The sequence below is a fragment of the Pleurodeles waltl genome, chromosome 1_1 (genome assembly GCF_031143425.1).
Source record: "Pleurodeles waltl isolate 20211129_DDA chromosome 1_1, aPleWal1.hap1.20221129, whole genome shotgun sequence".
Lineage (NCBI taxonomy): Eukaryota > Metazoa > Chordata > Amphibia > Caudata > Salamandridae > Pleurodeles > Pleurodeles waltl.
This window is the reverse complement of record NC_090436.1, coordinates 750,204,223-750,228,023: the sequence shown is the minus strand read 5'-3', so window position 1 is coordinate 750,228,023 and position 23,801 is coordinate 750,204,223. Positions and strand designations below refer to the sequence as shown.

At 42.7% G+C, this 23,801-nt stretch overlaps 1 protein-coding gene across 1 annotated transcript in view; it reads right to left on the bottom strand.

Annotated features, from left to right (window-relative positions):
- The window catches only part of LOC138287259 (hippocampus abundant transcript-like protein 1), a 312,041-nt gene that overhangs the window by 205,892 nt on the left and 82,348 nt on the right, over positions 1-23,801 (bottom strand). The window contains exon 3 of the mRNA XM_069227623.1: positions 10,467-10,529. Within this exon, the coding sequence (XP_069083724.1) occupies positions 10,467-10,529 (63 nt within the window). The remainder of the gene's footprint in view (positions 1-10,466; positions 10,530-23,801) is intronic.

The following is a 23,801-nucleotide window of genomic DNA, read 5'->3' as shown; positions in this document are numbered from 1 at the left end:
GGAACCACGTCCTGTAGTGTTACCATGTGGAAATTACCTGATTTGATGAAGAGATTTAACGTTCTGAGATCTAGAATAGGCCTTAACGTTTTGTTTTTCTTTGGGATAAAGAAATACAGGGAGTAAACCCCTGTTCCTTTCTGGTGATAGGTACCAGTTCTATGGCTTGTTTTGCTAGTAGTGCTTGGACCTCTATTTGTAATAGGTCTAAGTGTTGTATTGACATTTTGTGCGTTCTTGGGGGAACATCTGGAGGGAATCTTGTGAACTCTATGCAGTAACCATGTTGGATAATTGATAGAACCCATGTGTCCGTGGTAATGTGTGTCCAATTGTTGTGGTATTTTGTTAATCTCCCCCCCACCGGTGAAATGTGTTGGGGAAGTGTGACATTGAAGTCACTGCTTGCTGCTAGGGGTTTGCTTGGCAGGCTGAAATTTCCCTCTTCCTCTTGGGAACTGTCCTCTGTAGGAACCACAAAACCCCCCTCTCTGGTACTGGGCCTGGTAAGTTGGTTTTGTTTGGGAAGTGGATGGTTCTGAGGGTTGGTGTCTAAACCCTCCCCTAAACTGTGGTTTCCTAAATGTTCCCCTGTATTGAGAGGAGTAGAGCGCGCCATTGGCTTTGGCCGTGTCTGTGTCCTTTTTTATTTTTTCTATTGCGGTGTCCACCTCCGGCCCGAATAGTTGATGTTGATTGAACAGCATGTTCAATACTGCCTGCTGTATCTATGGTTTAAAGCCAGAACTTCGCAGCCATGCATGCCTTCTAATTGTGACTGCTGTATTGGCAGTCTGTGCCGCTGTATCAGCACAGTCTAGTGCAGAACGGATCTGGTTGTTTGATATGGCCTCTCCTTCTTCCACCACTTGTTGGGCACGTTTTTGATGTTCTTTGGGCAGATGTTGGATGATGTCTTGCACCTCGTCCCAATGTGGTCTGTCGTAGCGGGCAAGGAGGGCTTGTGAGTTGGCAATACGCCATTGATTGGCCACTTGCGATGCCACTCTTTTCCCTGCAGCGTCGAACTTACGGCTTTCCTTGTCAGGGGGTGGCGCATCCCCAGATGACTGTGAATTTGCCCGTTTTCTCGCAGCCCCCACTACCACTGAGTCCGGAGGGAGCTGTTGTGTAATAAACACAGGGTCAGACAGGGGCGGTTTATATTTTTTCTCGACCCTTGGCGTGATGGCTCTCCCTTTTACTGGTTCCTGGAAAACCTGTTGTGCATGTTTAAGCATGCCCGGTAACATTGGCAGGCTTTGGTACGATGCATGTGGGGATGACAGAGTGTTAAACAGAAAGTCATCCTCCACTGGTTCCGAGTGCATTGTTACATTGTGAAATGTTGCTGCTCTGGCCAGTACCTGCGTGTAGGACGTGCTGTCCTCTGGAGGTAAAGGTTTTGTTGGATAACACTCTGGACTGTTGTCCGAAACTGGTGGGTCGTATAGATCCCAGGGGTCCGCATCGTCCTGTGTCATTCCAGTATGTGTTGGTGATTGTGCCATTGGTGTACCCACTGGTGACAACTGCGGTGATTGGAGTGGTGACATTTGTGGTGAGAAATGTGGTGGTGGTGACTTTTCTCTAACCACCTTGGCTTTTGGTTGTTCAGTGTCCTGAAAAGTCAGCTTTCTTTTGAACTTGAGTGTAGGGATGGTTTGTATTTTCCCTGTGTCTTTCTGGATTTGTAGACTTAGCTGAGTTTGGTCAAGCTCTTCCAAATCCAGTTCCTGCTCGAATCTGTGCCTTTCTTTGAGCTATAGAGAGAGCCCTTGCTCTTCTGTGTAGGAAGTATTTTTCGGCTCCAAAGCCGGTTTCTTTGGTACCGAAACCCCGATGGAAACTGTCGGTCTCGGTTCCAAGAGGCTTTTTCGAGGTTTGCTCGACTCGAGCACTCGATGCAGACTCTTTTCTGTGCCGCTTTCTCGACCTGAGTCGGAAGTCTTCTGCAATATTTTGGCCTTCTTCGGTGCGATGTTACTTGGTCACCGTCTTTTCTGTGGGTTGAGCCATGGCCTTCCGGCAGTGGCGTCCCCGAGGCCTTGTGTTTTTTTATCTGACCTTGGGTGTGGGATGGGGCAGGTGTACTCACATTTTGCGCTGCCGTTGATGGTCGATCCCCGGAGTCATCCGAGTCCGAACCCTGAATCGAAATTCTCATTTCTTCTTCCTCGACATCGAGGTGTTGTGTCCGCTTCGACGCCATCTGTAACCGTCTTGCGCAGAGATCTCTTAAGGTCTTCTTGGATCGAAAAGCTTTGCAGGCCTCACAAGTATCCTCTCTGTGTTCGGGTGATAAACACAAAATACAGACCCGATGCTGGTCTGTATAAGGATACTTGGCGTGACACTTCGGACAGAAACAGAAGGGGGTCCGGTCCATGAGCTTCGACGACGGGTGTGGTTGGGCCGACCAGGCCTTGGTTAACTGCGGAAGCCCCAAAGGGCCGTCGAAGCGGTCTTGTTGTCGGTGCCGATGTGATGATACTAAACCGGACCCGAACGCAAACAATACCGACAGATTTCGATGATTTCCAAAGTTTTCCCGATTCGAATTAACGAGCGAAGAGGAACACGTCCGAGCACGATGGCGGAAAGAAAACAATCTAAGATGGAGTCGACGCCCATGCGCAATGGAGCCGAAAGGGAGGAGTCACTCGGTCCCGTGACTCGAAAAGACTTCTTCGAAGAAAAACAACTTGTAACACTCCAAGCCCAACACTAGATGGCAGGAACAGTGCACAGCATGTGTATCTGCAGCTACACATGCCATCGAACATATATATATATATATATATATATCAGACACATTGTATGTGCCTGTAAAAAAAAAAAAATGAATGTTACACTTTTCCATATGTTTCTATATATATATATATGGTAGAATGAATATATAATAGCATAAACGGTCTCAGTTGCCGTTTTAGAAAATGCCCTTTATAATTTTAACAGTTTACGCTAAATGTTATCATCAATATGATGCTTTATCATAGGCTTTAAAAATCTTTAATAGCTAAGGCAATTCAGGGATGAAGTTGTTTGACTCTGCAATGGGTCTTCATTGTGCTTATATTATTCATAAATAATATAACAGTTGCTTTATTCTTCTGCCTGCCCACAAACCTCAAAATAAAAAATAAAAAATGGCGGCAAGCATGGCATTACATATCAGACAGCATTCTAATCTTTAAATGATACTGCTCTGTACATTACAAACGACTGAAGCCATTCAAACTCACTGAATGTTTTCCAAAACGTTCAACTACATAAAATGTACTCTACACTCAGCCACAGTGTTCCACCCTAAAAGACTGAAGTATGCCTATCAAAATGATCAACACTAACAAGAAAGTAATGCAAATATTTGTTAGAACAATTACATCTGTTAAACAAAATCATGGTTACAGATAAAAGGCTTTATAACATTTATTTCTGTCTAAAGTTAAACCTGACATCTTAAAGGCAATGACGATTAATAATCTATTGTGACCTCCACAGACACCACTACATCTCAACATGACCGGATCCACTACTCGGGTGCGAACATCCTGTTTCATTTATTAAACTATCCCGGAGCGTAACTCAGGGACCCCATCCTACTTAGAAGTTTTGTTGACCTCTACAGGTAACTATACATTTCTATACACTTACTTCTGAAAATGATTAACTTTGGGCCTGATTTAGATATTGTCAGAGGGTTGCGCCATCACAAAAGTGATGGATATCCTGTCCATCAAAATCAATATCCCACTGAATATAATGGGATTTAGATTTTAGAGGACAGGATATCCATCACCGGGGTAACCCCTCCAACAATATCTAAATCAGGCCCTTAGCGTCTTGACATTTCTCTGGAGAACCCACATGAAGGGGCCATACATCACTTAAAAGAAAACGATGGAGGTCCAGAGCAACCAGGGCCTCAGGTATTAGGTATGTATGTAGAGACCATTTGTTTCTCCATGTATACCTCAACACAGTTATCAGAGTTGCAAAAAAAATGTGCAATACCACAATGAACTAACATCTTTACAGACAAATATATGTATAATAGAAACATAATGTTCAAAATGTATAATTTACACAATTCTCAACGAGTATGACAATATAATAACAAAACCATGGAGCATGGGTTTGCACAATAAATTGCACATGTGAAATTCTAATGTTTGTGAATTCTAATGTTCAAAAAAGCCCTGAACACCAATGCAGTGACATTTAGGTGAAGCAAGGTTTGTGAACCACGGCTATTTGTAATAGGGATACGGAAATAAAGGGAGAATACCACTTTCCCACCAAAACTGCTTACTTTGCAGCAAGACTGTAGCATTTACTGTTCCCAACCCTAAAGTTAATACATTTCTAAACTAGAAAAGAAACAACCCAAAGCAGGCAAATGGGTTAACTCTAGGTTAGCACTTGCAATCAACAGGGATTGGATGAGGGGGGCTCAGCTAGGATGGAAACATAAAAACAAACGCATTTTGGACCCCAACAACTGTTGTCATCCCAGCAGGAAAATCAGGATATGAAAATTGTCATAAAGGTCTCTTACTTGTCTAGCCAACCAGGTGCTAGATCACAACAAATAGCAGGATCAGTTTGGATACGTAAATAAGAAAATAAATGGCACGGAGAGAAGACATGGAATCGTCTGGCAAAAGCAATATAAAAAGGAATAGGAATTAATTATGTCATTTTACATATCAGGAGTGATGTTGTATGTGCGGTCATAACCACTGCATGATGGGGGAGTAAATGAGTTATGGTTAGTTTGCCTAACCATACCGGAAGAATCTGTGGTCTTAAGGTTTTTAAACCATAAATGTACCATAATTGTACTTCAGCTGTATCTTTTCAGAGAGGTTTCTTTTTTTAATACAAGTTAAGGGCTTATAAAGTAAGATAACCATAACTGTACTTCTTCGTTTTTTTAGTTAATTTCTGGTATTGGGTTGATCATATACAAAAACCAACTGCTTGTGACAGCTATCTTACTATTTACAAGCAAACTGACCAAACCTTTGGGCATGCACAATGGGGGCTAGCTGCAGACTGTGGCACAAGGCAATGAAATGCCCTGTGCCCAAACCACCGCAAGTAGACCAACCCCACAGTGCACGGCCTCTGACCATGTGCAGGCAGAGATGGTTTAGGGACGGCCACAGCTCCTGGCCTCCATCCCTGCACCAAACCTCCTGCAGGCAGAGCTAACCTCTAGTGCACATAAGTTTAATTCATTCTTTTTTTTTTTTTAGGTTCTTAAGCCAAGCCTTTAAAATGGGTTTGTAACTTTTATCATAATCTTTAACTTTTTAAATGTTTATTTTCCAACATATGATTTTAACTTTTTGTGTAACTTTGTATAACTTTCTTTTAATTTCCTGTAATGTAATTTTTACACAAGAATGGTAAAACACAGTCCAAAAATAAAGAGATTTTTTCCTCAAGTACATAATTTTTTGTACTTAGTGCAGTAGATTGCAAACATCTTAGGCTACGATCATACTCTTTCTTTCTTGTTCTTGAAAGACTTCAGTGGGCACTGTTTCTTCCACTTTTCTGCGTACTTAGTTGACAGAAAAACTTACAGAAACAAGATGCAAGCATAGGGCAACTCCCCAGAACTCTAAATCTTATAACAGAATGACACAAAAGACACATAACAATACAGTTAGGAGACAGTGGATTACAATGGTTTTCATTACATATTGCAGGTGGCCCTCAAGCCCTAAAACAAACACGATGTTTCCACTAGAGCACCAAGAAAAAATATAAGGAATGTTTTATGCTAATGACGTTTTTCATCTTACTCTAACTGAGCTGTAATGTGCTTTGAATACATCTAGTCAGTGCTAAAAAAAAAAAAAAAAAAAAAAAAAAAAAACTTTTTTTTTTTTTTTACTGCTGCTAAAACCAGTCATGATATTTAGGAGAAAGCAAAAAAACAAGACATTTTGGATGGAACTAGATAACTGTTGCCTCAAACATATTTTTCTAGTACTGGTATTTGGAGGTAACCTTTGCCAGCAACTTCTTATTTAGCAATCATATTGAATCAATCATAGAACAAGCCAAGATGAAGGGATAATTGTATAGAAGTATAGAGTACAAATCATTGAAGATGTTGCAGGAAATCTGAATTAGAAAATGTGATTTTTGCTCATTATATGTATGCAAAGTACTATCACGGAGAAATATATGTGAAATATTTTCTTTAGAAATAGCCACCTGGAAAAGGTGGCTGAGGTTAACATCACAAAACTACAGACCGAAGCACTGAGGTTAGCATTTGGTATGACAAGCATTGTGCATAAATATTACAAAAGAGTACTGCTACTCTGGTGTCAAATTAATATAGAATGTGAGGACACAGGTAGGTTTATAGGTAAACTTCGGGAGCGCGACCAAGGGTAGGTGGAAGTGCCGTCTGCCAGTCCTCACGAATAGTGTGTTATGTGGACCTGGTCTATGGTCCGCGTGATCCCATGAAGCCCGGTCTCAATGCGGGAGGGGCGACGAATAGGAACGACATACTGGGTCATAATGGACTAGTGTAAGTGACTGACGACACTAAACCTCTTTTTTTGACTGTCAGTTGTTATAGGCAAGAGCCAATTGAGTTTGTAGTTGGATAAGTATTATAATTTTTTTCACTAGGTCCTGAAGAAGCGTCATTGGATCCTTTTGGACCGCATAGACGCAAAACATGTCGACCCGATCTTGAGGTGGGTCTTGTAGTTTCTTGACCACCCTGTTATGTGTGATACAGTTAGAGAGTGGTCGAACATTACTTCGATTTCACTCTCCTGGTAATTGTTTTAACCTTGGCCTGTACCCCGCATTAATAAAGATAGTTCCTAGTGAGGGTTCGGAGCCAATTTTGTTCCTCGTTTTCTTTTTGCACTCTCCTCTTTCCCTCTCTCCCTACTTACTTTCGGGAAAGTGTGGCATCATCAAAAAGAACTCCGGTAAAGAGCCCCCCGTAGGGTGGTGCCCGTCAGACATTGCAGCGCCGGTCTGACGAGGAGCTTGCCCGATGATGAAGCATGACACCCATTTGGGTGTGTGAGGACTCTTGCTCCTACTAAATAGGACCCCCTAGTACTCACCCTGTTCTCTTCTTGCTCTTTAGGAACAGTGTATTACATTATTAGTAACTGTCATTTGAGGGTATACACTGGACCTTAAATCCTCCGAATCCCCTTATTTTTTGATAGGTTTATAGGTAAACCATAACTAGAAAAACGCACAAATAGATCATTTTAATAAACATATTATTAACTCAAACCCTAAACATGAAGTTCACTAGTCAGATAAGAGTTCAAGAAGTAAACAAAATGTAGTAAAAACTGTCAAACAGTTTTGTTCAATCATATCAGGAAGATAATATTGGCTGCAATCAGGAGGAGGCAGTAAATTAAGACTACACCAACTCCAAATTATGGCCATAAGAAATTGTCACTATGTAATTCAGGACATCAAACTCTGATTTAAAATCGGATATATGTTGTTCAAAACTGAGACATTTAAAAAAACTATGGTATTACTTGTTTTTAAAAATCTGAAATTTCAGGGAATATGTGACTTGTTAATATATCTAATTAAATGTGGAAATATGAAATTGTGTTTTAAGCTAGGGAAATTTTAATAGTGTTTGAAAAACTGATGAAATATAGCACATACTTACAAGGAGGTTTTTAATTCTATAAATATGTTTGGTTTTAAAATGTTTGTATTGCCAATATTGGCAGAAACCCAAACTTAATAAATTAACTTGAAACGTAAAGAGGCCCTATACTAGCTCCACTGGTCAAATGATCTAGCTCAATTAATACATAGATGTGTTATTATAAAATAAAGCTTACTTCTTTTTAGTATTTGGTCCATGTAAGGCTCAAAGGAAAGGAAAATGTTAAGCATAGAGGATATAAGTGAAGTTTTCTTCATGTTTCAGAGCAGACAAGATAGTCTTTAATACAAAACTCAGTGCAAGGAAGTCTTAAGAGGGTTTTCATGCACACTGCTCTCTATCGGATAGAGTTATGGAGTTGTTTACAGATGGAGAAGGGAACTTCCTCAGCAGCCTTTAAGAGGAAATATTTGGCTCCACTTTGTTGTTGTGTAACAGATAGGATGTAGTGTCAACAGGCTTTCATCATTTGTAAATATAAATAAATAAAATAAATATACATGTTTAGTTCAGAAACAATTCATGAAGCTGCACAGCAAAACTCTAAAAAAAGAAAAATAAATCTAACAAGAAGCTAAGAAGGAACCAATCTATATGCAATACCTTTAGCCACATATGAATATACGATGGAATCTCCAAGATATGAAGCAGCTTTATGAATGACTATGGCTTGTTTTAAAGTGGTAGAATTGGCAGAATGTAAATGCTGTACCAGGACCAAGGCTGCAAATTGTACATATAACAAGCACAGCTAAAGCCGATAGGTCTGCTGACCTTTTAAAATGGAAATGCTTCTTTACTATTTTGTATGTGTGATTTTGCAAATCTACCAGTAGGTAACTATCTGAATAAATCCTAAGGCACACACTAATTCTTCCATCCATACACTCACTTATCAATTTCTTGGTTAATTCTAACATCCACTCTCTCACCCATCTACACAACCACAACATTTCCAACTAACACTTTCAGATATAAAAGAATCATGGACATGTTCAGTGTGAAGTGAAATGTGCTGGGAAATTGTTGATGTGGGACACACTGGGGAAACAATTACTACAAGTCCTATAAGGAGGTGTTAATAGAAGAGGTGCTGGAAGGGATTACCATCCTGTATTAGCATCAGAGTTTTTTGGCAGATACAGTGATGGTGTCTAAGAATATGGGAGGCAAAAACACCATAATATTATCCCTTCAAATAACAGTTTATCGTAACACACTCTGTGCCCAAGGGACAGGTGGTGAAATATTACTTTGCCTAGCTTGGTAATAATCTGTAAACTTGCCCAGTCCTGTGTACTAACACATTTTCAAAAAGACTACTACAAGAGGGGTTACTTCACTTCTCTCTTCAAGCAAGTTTGATAGCACAGAGAACATCACTGCAGGGTGTGAGCACCCTGTGTCAGGAGCTAGGATTGCAGCAGCATCAATAATGGAGCTTCTGTCACCATTTTTCCCGTTTCCTGGATGTTTATAGAATGAAGCGTGCACAGGCATATAGGTGTATGATCTGGAGGGGGCAGCCTATCTAAGTAATTAAATGACCAACCTGTGACACGAAGATTGCAGATACAATCATCCAAGAGCATTTAACAGTTTTATTGAAATAATGCTGTTGAAAATATACGAAAAGTGTCATAGCCTGTTTCATGTAAGTCTGAATTATTGGTTGTAAAATGAAGAAATTCAGGTTTGCTGGTAATATTTTGAACCACTATCTCCCAATACTAGTTATTTATTTTCAAAACAAAACTAAAGATTGCTGAACAGTTTTTAACTTTTTTTTGTTGGCCTACAAATGCATATGAAACAGCTCACTGGGTCAGACACCTGCAAAGTTCTAGCCACGGATTGGTGTCCGAGTGGGAGACACACGTTTTAGAAAGATGTGACAGATTAAAACATTTAAAGAGGTCTGTCTAAGAACAAACACTAAACCAGGAGGAGCAGTGGGAGGTATTCTCCAATGTAGATCACAGAAAGTGTGACAGTGGCGTGGATGTAGATTCAATGTGGGGCGGGGGAGGAACAACTACACCCATCAGAAAAACTGACCAAGTACTGCTGATAAGGTGTCAAGCTCCAAGACAGGAGTGTTGCAGTAGCAGTGGCAGTCACCCTCTGTGTGTGGGGACATCCTGTTAGCACTTAGTTATAGGAAGAAATGTCAGGCCTGAGCTGTACCTGCCACTGCTCCACTGTCACTTTGTGTGGGTGCACTTTACACATTCCCTAGTAAGATGCTGGCTGATCAGTGACTCAGCATAAGACAAATGCAGTGTCTCAACAGCCTCAATGCACGACTAATGAAGCAAAATGCGTTCCATTACAAACACTAAATGGATGCCCTGGAAGCTGAACCCAATTGAGAATGAAAGAATAGATGGAGATTGACCTAATGCCAATGCTATGTTGTCAAGTGGGTTCACACAGTAGTCAAACTAACCTATATGAACAGAAGGCAATCTGAAAGCCTTTTTGATTATTATTAATTTGTTGTGAGAAAACATCATGCTGGTGAGACATCTGAAACTGTCTTTAGACTTGACCCAAAAAAGCATAGGATCTTCATACATTCAACACTGCAAAAGACGGTGAATGGGAGGACAGCATTCTCATTATATCAGACACCACTTCAACTACAGCACCATCAGGGTTTCCTCAAGAAAGTAAAATCTTTAAAGACAATATCACCATCATGCTGGGAATCCAGACAGTGATCGTTCACGAAGAAAAGGCAAAAGACAACTGCAGATCAGCTTACCTTAACACCTTGAATGAGGCCATTCATTAGAAAAGTATGTTGAGGAAAGGTTTCATGCAAAACCTAAAAAAGAAAAATAGGTTATACGCATGAAAACAGTAATCATAATGTGTCAGCCACCAAGAACTTTTTACACAGCACCTAGGTATGCCTTTATTTTTCCTCTAGTGTCTGACAGAAGAAGATATCAGGAGACTAGTTACTAAGAGGCATGATTCTTATGGTTGAGTGTCATGCCTCTCCAGCATCACTATACCAAACACATGAACGTACTGTACAACTGTACAAAGAGAATGAGGAAGTCATAGCAAAAATTAACAATCCTCCATATATTAGGTCGACTCATGGTTAAATTCATGAAGACAAATATGAACATCAGAAAACAGAGCTACTTGAAGTACATGCACTAACTTAGCGAATGCAAAGCAAAGAACAACGCAGAACACAAAGCAGTGGTTAATTAATATGTGGTTCCATGTTTTTAAAACACCCGAATCTTGAAAATGAGTGGGGGGGGAATTGCAAGGCCTGTAGGGTTGGGAGCAGTGAATCGCTGCACCCAGTTTCATGTGGCCTTCAATCCCCAAAAAACCACAGACAACAGAACGGACCTGTAGAGCCACAGCTTCACTCAAACAGCAATTACTAGCTTTTCCTTAGACTGAGCTCTTTAAATGCACTTGGTCAGGGTAGAGGCAGTTGAAAAAGAAAAAAAAAGAAAAAAAGACTTCTCGCATTTGCATCAGGATGTACCACTATACTAGGCAAATGTGCCTTTACATTTTGAGTATGCCAACTTTGTGCAGACTCCTTATGTTGGCAGCTTGTAGAAGAGTATGAGAGCGGTGCACTTAAATACTGAGGAACTCTTTTGCCCTTCACTAAAGAAAGACAAAGAAAATAGTTACTCTTCCAGGCTAAAGCACTAGATGTTTAAACTAAAACATGAAGATATTTTCTTTTATGACAATCAATGCAGACTGTTGGATCTCGTTCAGAGGTGGTATTGGGGAGTTGAGGCTACTGGGCCTCAACTGTTGGATGTGAAGTAATTTCTCACTTGTGACAAGGGGCCTGTCCTACTATGACTCTACAAACTGGGCCAAGTAAAACTCTTTCTGTACTTGGCTATCAGGGTAGTAAGGGATGGACACTCACAGGCTTCTCAGGGAAGTAGTGTCGGAGTGCTTAAACTCAAAGCTCGACTGACAGACACAAAGTTAATTTTTCTTTCAAGTGCCTAAGCTGGTGTTTTTAAGAAAGATAGTACTTTTAATTCCAGAATAGTACTGAATATTACACACTTCAATGAACACACACTAGTCAGTGAGTCTGGGAGCTAGCTCAAGTATGCGCGACAGCCACCTCGCACCCCCTGTTCCTTCCCAGGCGATCTTCCTGGGTTCTGGGTGTCCTATAGGCTGTAGAAGTAAACAGGAGGAATGTGAATCAGACTCAGGTGCAGCTTTGGTGACATACAGTTCAAATATTTGTTCACTCAATCTCATCTCATTCTCTGGGTGGTAAGGCTCACACAAGCGCAGCTGTTCTCCTGTACATTCGAAAGAGTCACAAAAAATTGAAAAATACTTATTTAGGTTCACTGAAGCCAAGTGTGGGCCACATTCAGCAATGTGTCTGCCCAGTCTCCTCTTCAGAGGTCACAGAAAAGGGTCCTGTGCAGATGAGGTTGAGGATGTGGCTGTGGTAGTCTTGACAGTGAGGTTCCACGTAGCAGGTGCATCCCACAAGTTTGGTCATTGGTAGTCCTGAAGGGTCGCAGTCCTGACTGGACTGCAGGCAGATGCAGTCCATTGAGTCCTCAGCAGTCAGCTGCAAACCCCGTCCAAACCTAATGTATTCAGCAGATGTAGCTCTGACTGGGCATTCTGTGTCACACAATTGCAGCCCCGACCAGGACTTTGCAATGCTGCATTTATGATGGTGCTGTTTACACCATGAACAAGAGTGACAGTCTGGTGAACCAAAATACACCCAGAGTCCTTCCAGATCGCTTGTTCAGTCTCTTCCTTCCTGGTTACCACATAGCTAACATGGATGAGCTGGACCATGCATTTCCTTGTTGACAGTCTCTCCTTTTGCCTAGCCAGACAGGCTTCTTACTTACACTCAGCAGGACGCCAGGAGTATAGGCACTTCAGGGCAGGTACACAGCTGTTACAGCAGGGAATCCAAACGTCAGGTTATCTTCGATCACCTTTAGGAGACTGGAAGTCAAGCAGACACTAGTCATGGTTGCACAGCAGTCCATTAAGTACTCAATATAGTACTCCCTTCTTTTCTCATAAAGGACATAGAACTGAAAAAAGTGGGGTGTTTAGGTTATTACTTTTATACACAGCATATGACTCCATGAATCCACTATCTCAAACTATGGAATTGGCTTGGGGTAGTTCTTTGTTCAAGTGGTCTTTGTTCTCCAGAAACAGTCTTTGTGTAGTGTGATATTTCTCGAAGCAGGCAGCGATACGGCTGTCTCCATCCTGGAGCACCCATAACAGAGAGACAAAAGCAATGTTAGGTTTCAGCACCTGGTGTCATTAGCCCAAGTGAAGGAGTAATCAAGGAAAGACAAAAGGGCAGGACTCGCTTAGAGACTTCCTTGTCTTTTACAACAGAGTTTGCAGTTCCACTTCTCTCCCATACCATCCACCAAAAGGCAATGCTCAGAAAAACTAAGCACCACCACCTTCTTAACAGAAAGCTTCACAGACTTTCTGAAGGCAGTCCGGTATATATTACTCCCTTTAGTATCTGGGTCTTCTCCCTCCAGATACATTCATGCAAACAGTACACTTCCACTGTCTGGGAGAACTATTCTCATCCTGAATCTTGTGCTAGGCAAGTCAGAGATATCCAAATCAGATCCTAGTGACCTCCATTACACTCACGCACACACCATGCATTCATTATACTTTCTACACATACAAACAAGCTTAACATACACAGGGGATGTCTCCGCAAGGGTTTGACCGTGTATATAGAAGTGGAACTTTACACAGGTGTAGGTCTCAACCGGAGAGACTCAAATAAAAGGTCTTATCACACCATCAGTTCCCTAAACCACAGTGTACTGCAGCCACCGCTCCATGACAAGGACAGAAGACAGCTATCAGTACTGACGGCACACATGGGGTGTCCCTCTATGGCACAGTACAGATTCAGAACCTCTCTAATTAGAGACAAGCAGAGGCCTTTGCACACAAACAGATTAGTGCAACGTCAGGGTCAAAATATTAGGTCAGTATATCATGTATAGACAGGCGGGGGGCACCGAGTGCAGAGAAACATGCCTGCTTACCATGTAAAGGATATTCCTGTCCCAACATCAATATATGCACATTCAGGAACAGACGTACATCAAAGGTCTAGTTTCAGGAGCACATACATGAATCCATTTATTGAGACCTGCCACCTCTTCCTGTAAGAATGGCAGAGCTCTATAACACAATGCTGTATCTTGAAAAATAATAAGCTGGTAACTGAAGTCCTTCAAAACAGACACTTAAATTTACCACAAGTCTGCATGAAACTAAAACAGAACCTCCAACAAGCTAAGAAGTTACATAATAACATAAAAGTAAGGGAAAGCACCATGGGAGGTGGAGGCCTAGATACCCAAGCTCTCAGGGGTGAGGTGTTGTGTAAGGAAACTTGGGTCACCAAGGGCAGAGTGATTGTGGCGGGTAGTTGTCATTTTCACAGGAGCCCCTGTGCTGGGTTTAGATCAGGTACCCAAAAAGACATCTGTGAGGGATTCATTGAAGGGAAGAAGGGGTTCAGAGGATGAAGCTCCAGGTTGAAGCACATCCGTCAGGAGGTTAGTCCTGACTGCCACCTAAGGCAACCCAAGGTCCAGGACCTCAGCTGCTCTTTATACCACCATAGAATAGGAAGCTCCCTCCTCCATAGCCATGGCTCTGTGCCTGAGCTGGCAATGAGGATGGGGACAGCACCATCCACACCTGTGAAGGCTGAGGTGGTATGACCAACGCCGTCCCGCATCCAAGCATAGATCCATGGGTGCCCCTCAGAGCCAAAGCTGCTGGCGCAGAACCCAAAGGGGCCCCTTCCAACTCTGCGGTGCCCAAAGGCACGCCAACAATGTTGGACTGCCCAAAAAAGAAGCGCATGGCCTAACAGAACTCTTAGTTGAGCATGGGTCTCTCCGGCTCCCGGAAACTTAGGGAAGAGCAGTGTCGTCCCAGACGCAGTTTCCGCAGAGGGAGGCCGTGAACGATGATGCTCCTGCTCCCTTGTCTCTTCCACTAACTGATGAGGTGAAGTGGAAGAACGTTTCCCTTTCTTCAACTTGTTCTTGTGCCTCAACTTACCTGATCGTCCCAAGTACTTGGAGTGGGACGATGACAATGGAGGACTCTGCGACTGCTCCCAGGGTTGTCCTCTTGAACGGGACCTCGACTTGCACAGAGACAAGCGTTTGGCTGCCATCAGCTTCAGGGACCACTCCCTCAAAGCCTTTGGATGCATAGCCCGATACTCTGAGCATGTCTTCGGGTCATGGTTGCGCTTCAAACACCAAAGGCACAAGAGGTGAGGATCTGTCACGGACATTACCTGATAACAGGAGTTAGCAACTCGAAAAACCTTTGATAAAAAGTCGAAAAAGGTCAGTCAAAACATGAATGAGGGGTAGCTTTCGTCGGATTAGCGCTGGCTGGTGCAGAAAGAAAGGAAGCGCCAGGGTGGCGCCTATATAGGATCTGTGATGTCATTTCTGGGTGTATGACGCAAAGTTTTGACAGTTTTCTGTGTGATGAACAAGTCTATGTGAGGTGTTCCCCGGAGAAAGAGGCCTGACGTTGCTGTGAGGTGGAAGGTTCAGAGGATGTGGTTGATTGGTAGCCACCCTTTTACACTGCTAGCTTGAGTATGTAGAGCACCCATTGCTTTACCTGTATCTGTGTAATTTGTCGAGGGTGGAGTCAACCTATGGACCAAATAGGTGCTCCCCATCAAAAGGTATATAACGACAGCTTGCTGCACCTCTGGCTTGGAACCAGAAAACCTTAATCAAGCATGTCTTCTAAAGAGGATACTGGTGTTAAACCCTTATGGGTCTGAGTCTACAGCATCTAATGCTCATCTAGACCTTCAGAAACAATTTGCTGTGCACGCTTACAGTTTACTTCTGGGAGATGTTAAAGAAGGTCTTTAATTTCATCCCAGTGCCCTATCATATCTTGCAATGGTTGGCCACTTGCACAGTTATCCTTTTTCCCACTGCGTCAAGTTACCTGCTTTTTGTTTCCTGGAGGAGGCGAATCTTCGGTAGCCTGACAATTTGCTCCTTTCCTGGCTGTGGTAGCGACAATGGAATGTGGCAGGACTTGTAATCGGATGAGAGTCAGATGGAGGTGTTTTATATTTCTTATCAACCCGTGGCTTAATTATACAGGAGCGCAGATGCTCTTTGAAAATGTCTCAGACATGTCGAAGCAATCCTGGAAACACAGGGAGAAATGTTATGTCCCTAAGTCTTAAGGTGAGGGCATCAAATCGAAAGACGTGTTCTATTGGATCCTTATGCAATTGTACATTGTGATAGGCAGCAGCCTTGACTATAAATTGATGATACCTGTGGTGCCTCTGGGAGGGGAGGAGTGGGCAGGGTAAAGATATGAGTCTGTATCAATAATAGGATCAGTGTTGTAGGAATCCCAAGGGTGTGGGTCTGGGTCTTGTAGAGCACCCCTAATTCTCCTCTATTATATACAGTTGTAACCTGTGGTGTGCAATCCTCTTCAATGGGAGAATTAGGTGAATGAGGAGCAGAGTGAGATGGAGAAGAGGAAGGAGGTGGCGGCAGAGCTGGAAGAGGAGCTGCTGCTGCAGAAGTAGAAACCTTATCGTTATGTGGCTTCTTAGGTAGAGGTGAGGTATCGAGAACCTCCTCAAATGAGAACTTCTTTTTGACAAGAGTGGTAGGAGAAGCCACAATTCTGCCTGTATCTTTTTCAATATGAATTTTGTGCTGCTTAGCGTCCATAGTCTTTAGAATTGGTTCAATTGGAGACAGAGAAGCAAATGAATTAGCAGAGTCTGTAGGTTCAGCTGTTTTCGGTACCGACATTTTTTACCCCAAAGGGATGGATATGGTACTACCACTCGGTGCTGAAGTTGTTGGTTGCGAAGCTTTCAATGGTTTCACTTAGACTGAAACAATAGAGGTTGATAGAGAAGACCCAGCCACAGTATTTCCAGATTTCGGTGCCTGAGGGCTGGGCAGCCGAATCAAGCTTCCATGACCGACCATGGCCCGAGAGCAGTGGTGGTCCAGCAGCCTCTATCATGGCTTGTTTTTTTTTCTTTTTTAACAGTCTTTGTGGATGGAGATGGGGCAGTTTATTTACTCATGGATTGTGCTGAGGTGATGTGCTCTTGTCTTGAGTGCGCTACTAGCAGCCTGTGAGCTCTTAGGTCCCGAAGTGTTTTCTTGGATCGAAACGATTGGCACACGTTCCAGGTGGCCTCGTTGTGGTCTGGGGAAAGGCAGAGGTTACACACTTGATAGTGGTTCATGTGTGGAAATCTGGAGTGTCACCGAGGGCAGAACCTGAATGGCATCCGTTCAATCAGGGTTTCATATTCGTCCATGCCACATGGAGATAGGTCTGGAGTCAGGCTAGGGCCCCCCCCCGAAGGGTACACGGTTGAAGTTTGACCTAACTTGATCGAGATTATGTTAAAGAAATGTGATCAAAGTGCAGTACTGTCGATAGAAAGTAAAGACAGAAAGAGTCTTGAACCGGAGCGAGTGAATACTGTGTGAGGAGAAACACGTCTGAACCTGATGGTGGAGAAAAAACAATCTAACAAAAAACTCGATGCCCATATGTGCATTATCACGGAGAATGAGGAGCCACTCAAATCCGTGATTAGAAAACACTTCTTGAAGAAAAACAAGTTGCAGCACTCCAAGCCCAACACTAGATGGCAAGATAACGGACAGCATGCGTATCTACAGCCACACATGCCATCAAACAAGATAATCTCCTATTTTGTTGGATAAATATAAATTGTTGATTGAACATTTGAAGGCTAAAAGGCCACAGAAAGAAATACACTGGTCAAAGATTATGATGGTGACACAGGAGCCTAAAGAATCAGTGCACGCATATTCTGAAGATTAATGCAAATATATGGACAGTACAGTGGAGTCGAGAAGACAAAGAAAGGTGTTAGCGGATTCTTTCAGCTTTCATTTTAGGATTGTGTCCAGAGATCATTTCCCATATTCAGTGTGTGATATGTTGACAAGCAAGATCTCTCACTAACACTTTGAAGTATGCCAATTATTGTACTGATTGTTTTATGTTAAGCAGAGAAAGATTAAGGTGGAAAAAGCTTATGATAGCTAAATTAAAGTATTTTTAGAAAGGTGGCAGGTAAGTTTTACCATTGCAGAGTTGTGATTTTCAATTTACGCAAAAGGGAAGGGAAATGTTACTTACCTTATAAGCATCCGTTTGTGGCACACAGTGCTATAGATTCTCATGCTGTGCATACCCCTGCCATCTAGTGTTGGGGCCAGCTGTGTCGGTCAGAGACACGGCCACAAGCGTCCAGGGAGGAGGTTGGACGCAAGTGAATCTATAGCACCACATACCACAAACAGATGCTTACATGGTATGTAATATTATCCGTTCGAGGCATGTGTGGCTGTAGTTATACATCTGTGCATGGACTATAAAGAGGTCCTCCCATAAAGCGTATTGCAGTAGATTGTAGGAGTGTATGAAGAACTGTCGGGCCAACATTAGCCTGCTGGTGGACGAGGACATCTACAAAGTAATATTTTTTTAAGGTGTGTGCTGTGAACCAGGCAACTACTTTGCATATACAAGCTATTGGTATGTTTCTCAGGAAGGCCATAAAAGCTCCTTTCATCTGAGTAGAGAGTGCTCTAGGAGGAATGGGTAGAATCCTCTTTGCTTTACAATAGCATGTCTGGATGCATTTAACTATCTATCTTGGAATACCCGACTTGGATACAGCCTTTCCTTTATGGGGTTCGAAGAAAGCAACAAAAAAGTTTGTGTTTTTTTAAAATGGTTTGGTTCTATTAGCATAGTACAAAAGGGCTTATTTTGCGTTCCAGGTAGGGAGAGCCCGTTCTGCAAATTAATCATGTTGCGGGAGAAAAGACAGGTAGGTGAATAGACTGATTAAGGTGGAAGTAAGCGACCACCTTGGGTAGGAAATTGGGGTTGTTGCAGAAGACAACCCTATCTGTATGTATTTGGAAGAAGGGTTCTTTCAGGGTTATTGCCTGAAGCTCATTGACACGCCTGAGTGAGGTGCTAGCAAATAGAAATGTCACCTTATAAGAGAGGAACTTTAAGGAGGTAGGAGTGAAGGGGATCAAAAGGCGGTCCCATGACTGTGGGAACCCCTATTTGTGGAACTAATGGAGCAGGACTTACAACTGGAGTTACAATTTGTGGACTTGTTGCTGCATCCTGCTGAGGTCGCCCATCCCCAGAAGGTACTTCACTAATAAACTAATTTTGTGGTGGCGAGTTCAACACCAAATGCTCTGGGACAGCCGCGACAGCTGTGGAAAGCCCCTCACCCCACCATGAACGTAATACATGGCTGTAATATTGTCAGTCCGAACAAGAACAATTCTCCAATCAAGCAATACTAGATGAATGGCTAGACGTTCCAGGTAGTTGATGTGGACGCTGTGGTACTTGATGGCCCTGTATAGTCAGATCCTGTAAGTGTGTGCCCGACCCCATAAGAGACACCCATTGTAACAAACCTCTGCGGAACTGTGTCAAGGAAAGGCCACCCCAACAACAGGCTGTTGGTGTGCCCCCACTGTAGAGAGCAATGAGTTTGGCAACCAATCAACACTAGATTACCCGATGACCCTCTGCCTGAGACCGCTGTTCCACTAAACATTCATGCAACGAACGCATGTGAAGCTTGGCATGAGGTGCTATAGCACTGCATAAAGCCATCACTCCTAGGAAGCACACAACTGAATTTTGAGGAGTTGATGGTAAACTGTAAGCAATCTATTGTGTTCTGTTTGTCACACTCCTAGTGGTTGACAGTTTTGATAAGCCAATCATCCAGATGAGGCAAAACGTGGACACCCTGTTTGTACAGGTGTGTAGCCACCACCGCAGGCATTTGGTAAACACCCAAGAAGTGGTAATGACTTTGAACTGGAAATGTCTTCCGCTGACCACAAATCTGAGATACTGACGATGAGCCGGATGTATTGGTATGTGGCAACAGCTATCCTTTAGGTTGAACATGGTCATAAGGTCGCCTTGCTGGAGAAGCTGAATGACATCCTGAAGGGTCACTGTGTGAAAATGCTCTGATAGGATGTATTTGTTTAGGGGTCTGAGGGAGCCATCTTTTTTGGTGATTAGGAAGTGCAGTGAGTACGCTCCCATAGTGTCAAATAAGTCATCACACGACCTCCTCCCCCCCCATACCCAGCCAATGCCAGGGTGTGGAGACACCTGAGGTATGATGTCAAGGGAGGAATCCTGGAGAAGCTGGCAGGGAGGCTGAAGGCTGAGGAACAGGATGAGGTGATGGTGGTGCATGGGGTAAGTGCCCTTTGGTTGAAGGCTGCTTGGGATGAATGTGATGTTGAGGATGAGGGGGGGTTCTGTACTCACTGACTTCTGAGCTGGCTGAAGGTCCTGAATCTCCAAGTCAGAGCCAGAATCTCCAAGGAAGAAATCCTATTGATCTACGGCCAACATTTGTGGGTGTTATTCCCCCTCGACGTCTTCAGGACTGAAGAGATGTGGGGTGGCTTCTCTGCCCCTACACATCTCAAGTCGACAAGTGCAACAGTTGCGAAGAGTCTTTTTGGAGCGGAAGGAGAGCCAAGTGTCACAGGCAGCCTCATTGTGTTCCGGTGACAGGCACAGACTGCGAACTGATGGAGGCAAGTCTGGGGATATTTCGTGTCAGCGAGGACAATATTGAAATGGTATCCGTTCCATCACTGTCGAGGCACGATGGAAAGACAGGAGTAGGCCCTGACGGGCAAGGCACAGGAGGGGCAGCGGTTGACCCAGGCCCTGGTCCAGGAAAGTAATAAGACGTCAATCGAAGACTGAAAGTAAGGGAGACACGATCAAAGTATAATACCGTCAGAGGGAAGGGACCGTGTGAACCAAAAAGAGTACTGTAACAATGCAGACCCGCATCACAGAAGCTCACGTCCGAACCAGATGACAGAAACAAAATAATCTAACAATGGAGTTGATGACCAAGCACATTATTGCCAAGAGGAGAAGTCACAGTACCTCGTGACTCCTAAGACTTCTTTGAAGAAAAACAACTTGAACAAATGGAAAGGAAGATTAATCAAATAGCACAGAATGGGTCAGTAGCACCAGACATGCTAGCCTCAATGCAGAATAAAAGGATTTCAATAGAAACTTGCATTTAGTATCAACAATGAAGTATAACATACAGAATTAATAAACTGCAGGACTTTCAACAAAATTGTGGTGTCTAGCAAATCCGCTCAGTGATGAGCAATAATTTACCTCAGATTGCATCCACACTTTGTGTTCCTACTGGAGTGAGTGAAATGCAGGCACAATGACAGTGCTGGGGGGCAGGGTGGAATTGCATGTTTGGTGCTGTCCTAGAGGTAAACCAGATTGGCCCATGTGTAGATGGTGAGGTGAATGGCCATCCAGTATTGTTTTTGACTGCTGCAGGTAGTACCCACTTCACGGTTAGACTGATGGAGATCCCCAACTTACCCCTCATGGTAAATTAAATCCCAGTTGTAGGCATTAGTGACAAGCAGGTCCCTAATAAGCTGTCAGCAAATGCTCCTGTAAAATATGGGATCTATAGAAAACGATCACAAGTTCAGAATTGGTACTAAGAGTCCAGTTAATTTGTTGGGTAGTGGCCTTTTGTGTTAGATGAGTTGCTTAATTTATTGTACACTGAATGGTGTGGCAATCCAGATGCAGGGTGAAGATGTATACTGCAGGTTAAAATCATGAGACTAGAGAATGAGAATCGTTTCCAGTTCACAAAAAAATATGGATTCCTTTATGACACAGTGAAAGAGGAGGTTTGGGATTTTACAGAAAGATAAGTAAGAGTGCAGAACCAGTACAGATCAACGTGAAACCTGAGGCAGGGTGTTCTCGTACTCCTCAGTATAAGCTTACTCATCAAACAGAGGAGGGAATGGCACTTGCCCTTATAAAATGATTAAGCAAGCCATTTTAAAAGAACTACTTGGATGTTCTTGCAACTGTCCGATCATCTGATTTAAAAGAAAAATTAGCAGAAGGTGAAAAATAGAGAAAAGCCTTCACATAGTGTTGCCCTATGTTGTGGCATTGTGTCAATTTCTGTTGTCATTTTGTTGTAAATCCTTGCTGATGCGTTCATTAACATAGACTTAAGTCAATCTTTTTTTTTTTCATGAGGGCTGTCAGTATCTCTCCGTGATCAGATTTTTTAAATGAGTAATGGTCATGTGCTGAATCCACAGCAGTATTTGGAGAGCCCATCGAAATTCTCTTAAAATTCTGAAGAAAGATCTAGAGTCTCCCCAACTTCACAGTAACTCAGTCCTGGTGCAGTATACTGACGACCTGATAGAACAAAAGAGGGTAGCAGGTTTAATTAAGTTGCATCACTGAATCACCTTGCAGAGCATGTGCATAAAATGACCATGACAAAATTGCAATACTGTGAGAAAGAAGTTGTTTATTTGGGTCAAACCTAAGAAAGGAGGGAGGAAGGTGTCTGCAGGATGCACCTCTGTGAGGATGTTTTGGGGAATGGTTGGCCACTGTTGTCAGTGAATTTCAACCTTCTTCCCTAATAGCAGCGCCTTTATATGGGCTTACTTTCAGTGATGCAAGTGATCTTGTGCCCTGAGACAAATTAAAGCATTAATTTCAGGGCTGGACTGGGGAACCAATGGCAGCCCTGGCAAAATGCTCAGCCCAGCCCAGCCTCTTCATAGCCTTACTTTTTCGATCTTTGGTTTCACCCATCTGTTGTTTCTTTTTGTCTTTTTTTCCTCTCTCTCATCTGCTTATTCCCACTGCCCTTTCTCTCTCACAGTCTAAGATCCTGCCTTGCCTGATGCAGTCAACCTTAAAGAACTGGGAGAAGTGATACAGGTGCCAGCAGTGCTTTCTAAACCAGCCTCCAATGGCTCCAGACAACAGGGAAAATGCATGATGGTATTGTAGGCCAGTTCGGCTCTGATGAATGCCTTCCTGCAGCTCTCTGCCATTCTCTCTGTACTGCAGTCCCTCTTGGAAGGCCTAATTACAAAATTATTTTTATTTATTCTGCCATGAGAGAAAATATACGTTCAGTACTTACTCAGCAACAAGGATGAGCTAAGCGGTCTGTGGTATACTTTGCAGCTACATTAGATCCTGTGGCCACCGCACTTCTGGGCTTGAGGAGCATTGTTGCTATCCATCTTGCAATTCAGCAGACTGGGGCGATTGTGATGAGTTATAAAATTATTTTGTTTGGCCCTCAATCAGTTGAGATTAGTACCCAAATTAAAGTATGAGCAGACCATCCTTGGGCTGATATTTTAATCAAATGGAAAGATTCCAATGATTGAGACAGTGACTGTGATAATGATTGTGCCAACATAACAATTTTGTTACAAACTAAGACCAGACATTCAAAATGTACCATTAAAACTTGCTGATTTGTTTTTGTAAGTAAATGGTTCTTGTCTGAGAGACCATCAAGGAATTTTGAGAATAGAATATGTAGTTTGCACAGTAACATACATTGTTGAAACATCTGCACAATAAGAAGAATAGCAATTATGGGAGTATGCTGCATAACCAATGTGTTGTGTGTTACAATCTACACATAAAACCAATATGGTTTTGAAGTGGTCCGTGATTTTGGCTAGGTATGGTCACAGAGGAGTTTTCTGCACATCCTCTGGCACTCCAATTGGAAATGGGCCAAGAATTTTAGACTTCTTGAATGTGCGTCAGTTACCAAAGAAAGTTTTGGATGTAAGATGTGCAGAACAGAACAGTGGAAATGACATGGTTACACTTGGACACAGCAATGTTGATAGCGCTGCAAAATACTGCGCTCCTATGTCCTAAACATTAGAAGAAGATGGAGAATGTAATTCTGAATAAGAAAATGTGAATGGTTTCTTGGCTACAACAGTGAAAACAGTGGAAGTGGTGACAATTGTAGAATGATGTGCCAAACGATGAAAAGAAAATATGGTTTGCAGCAGATGAAAGCGGCATATGAAGGTCATCCGATAGTAGATTT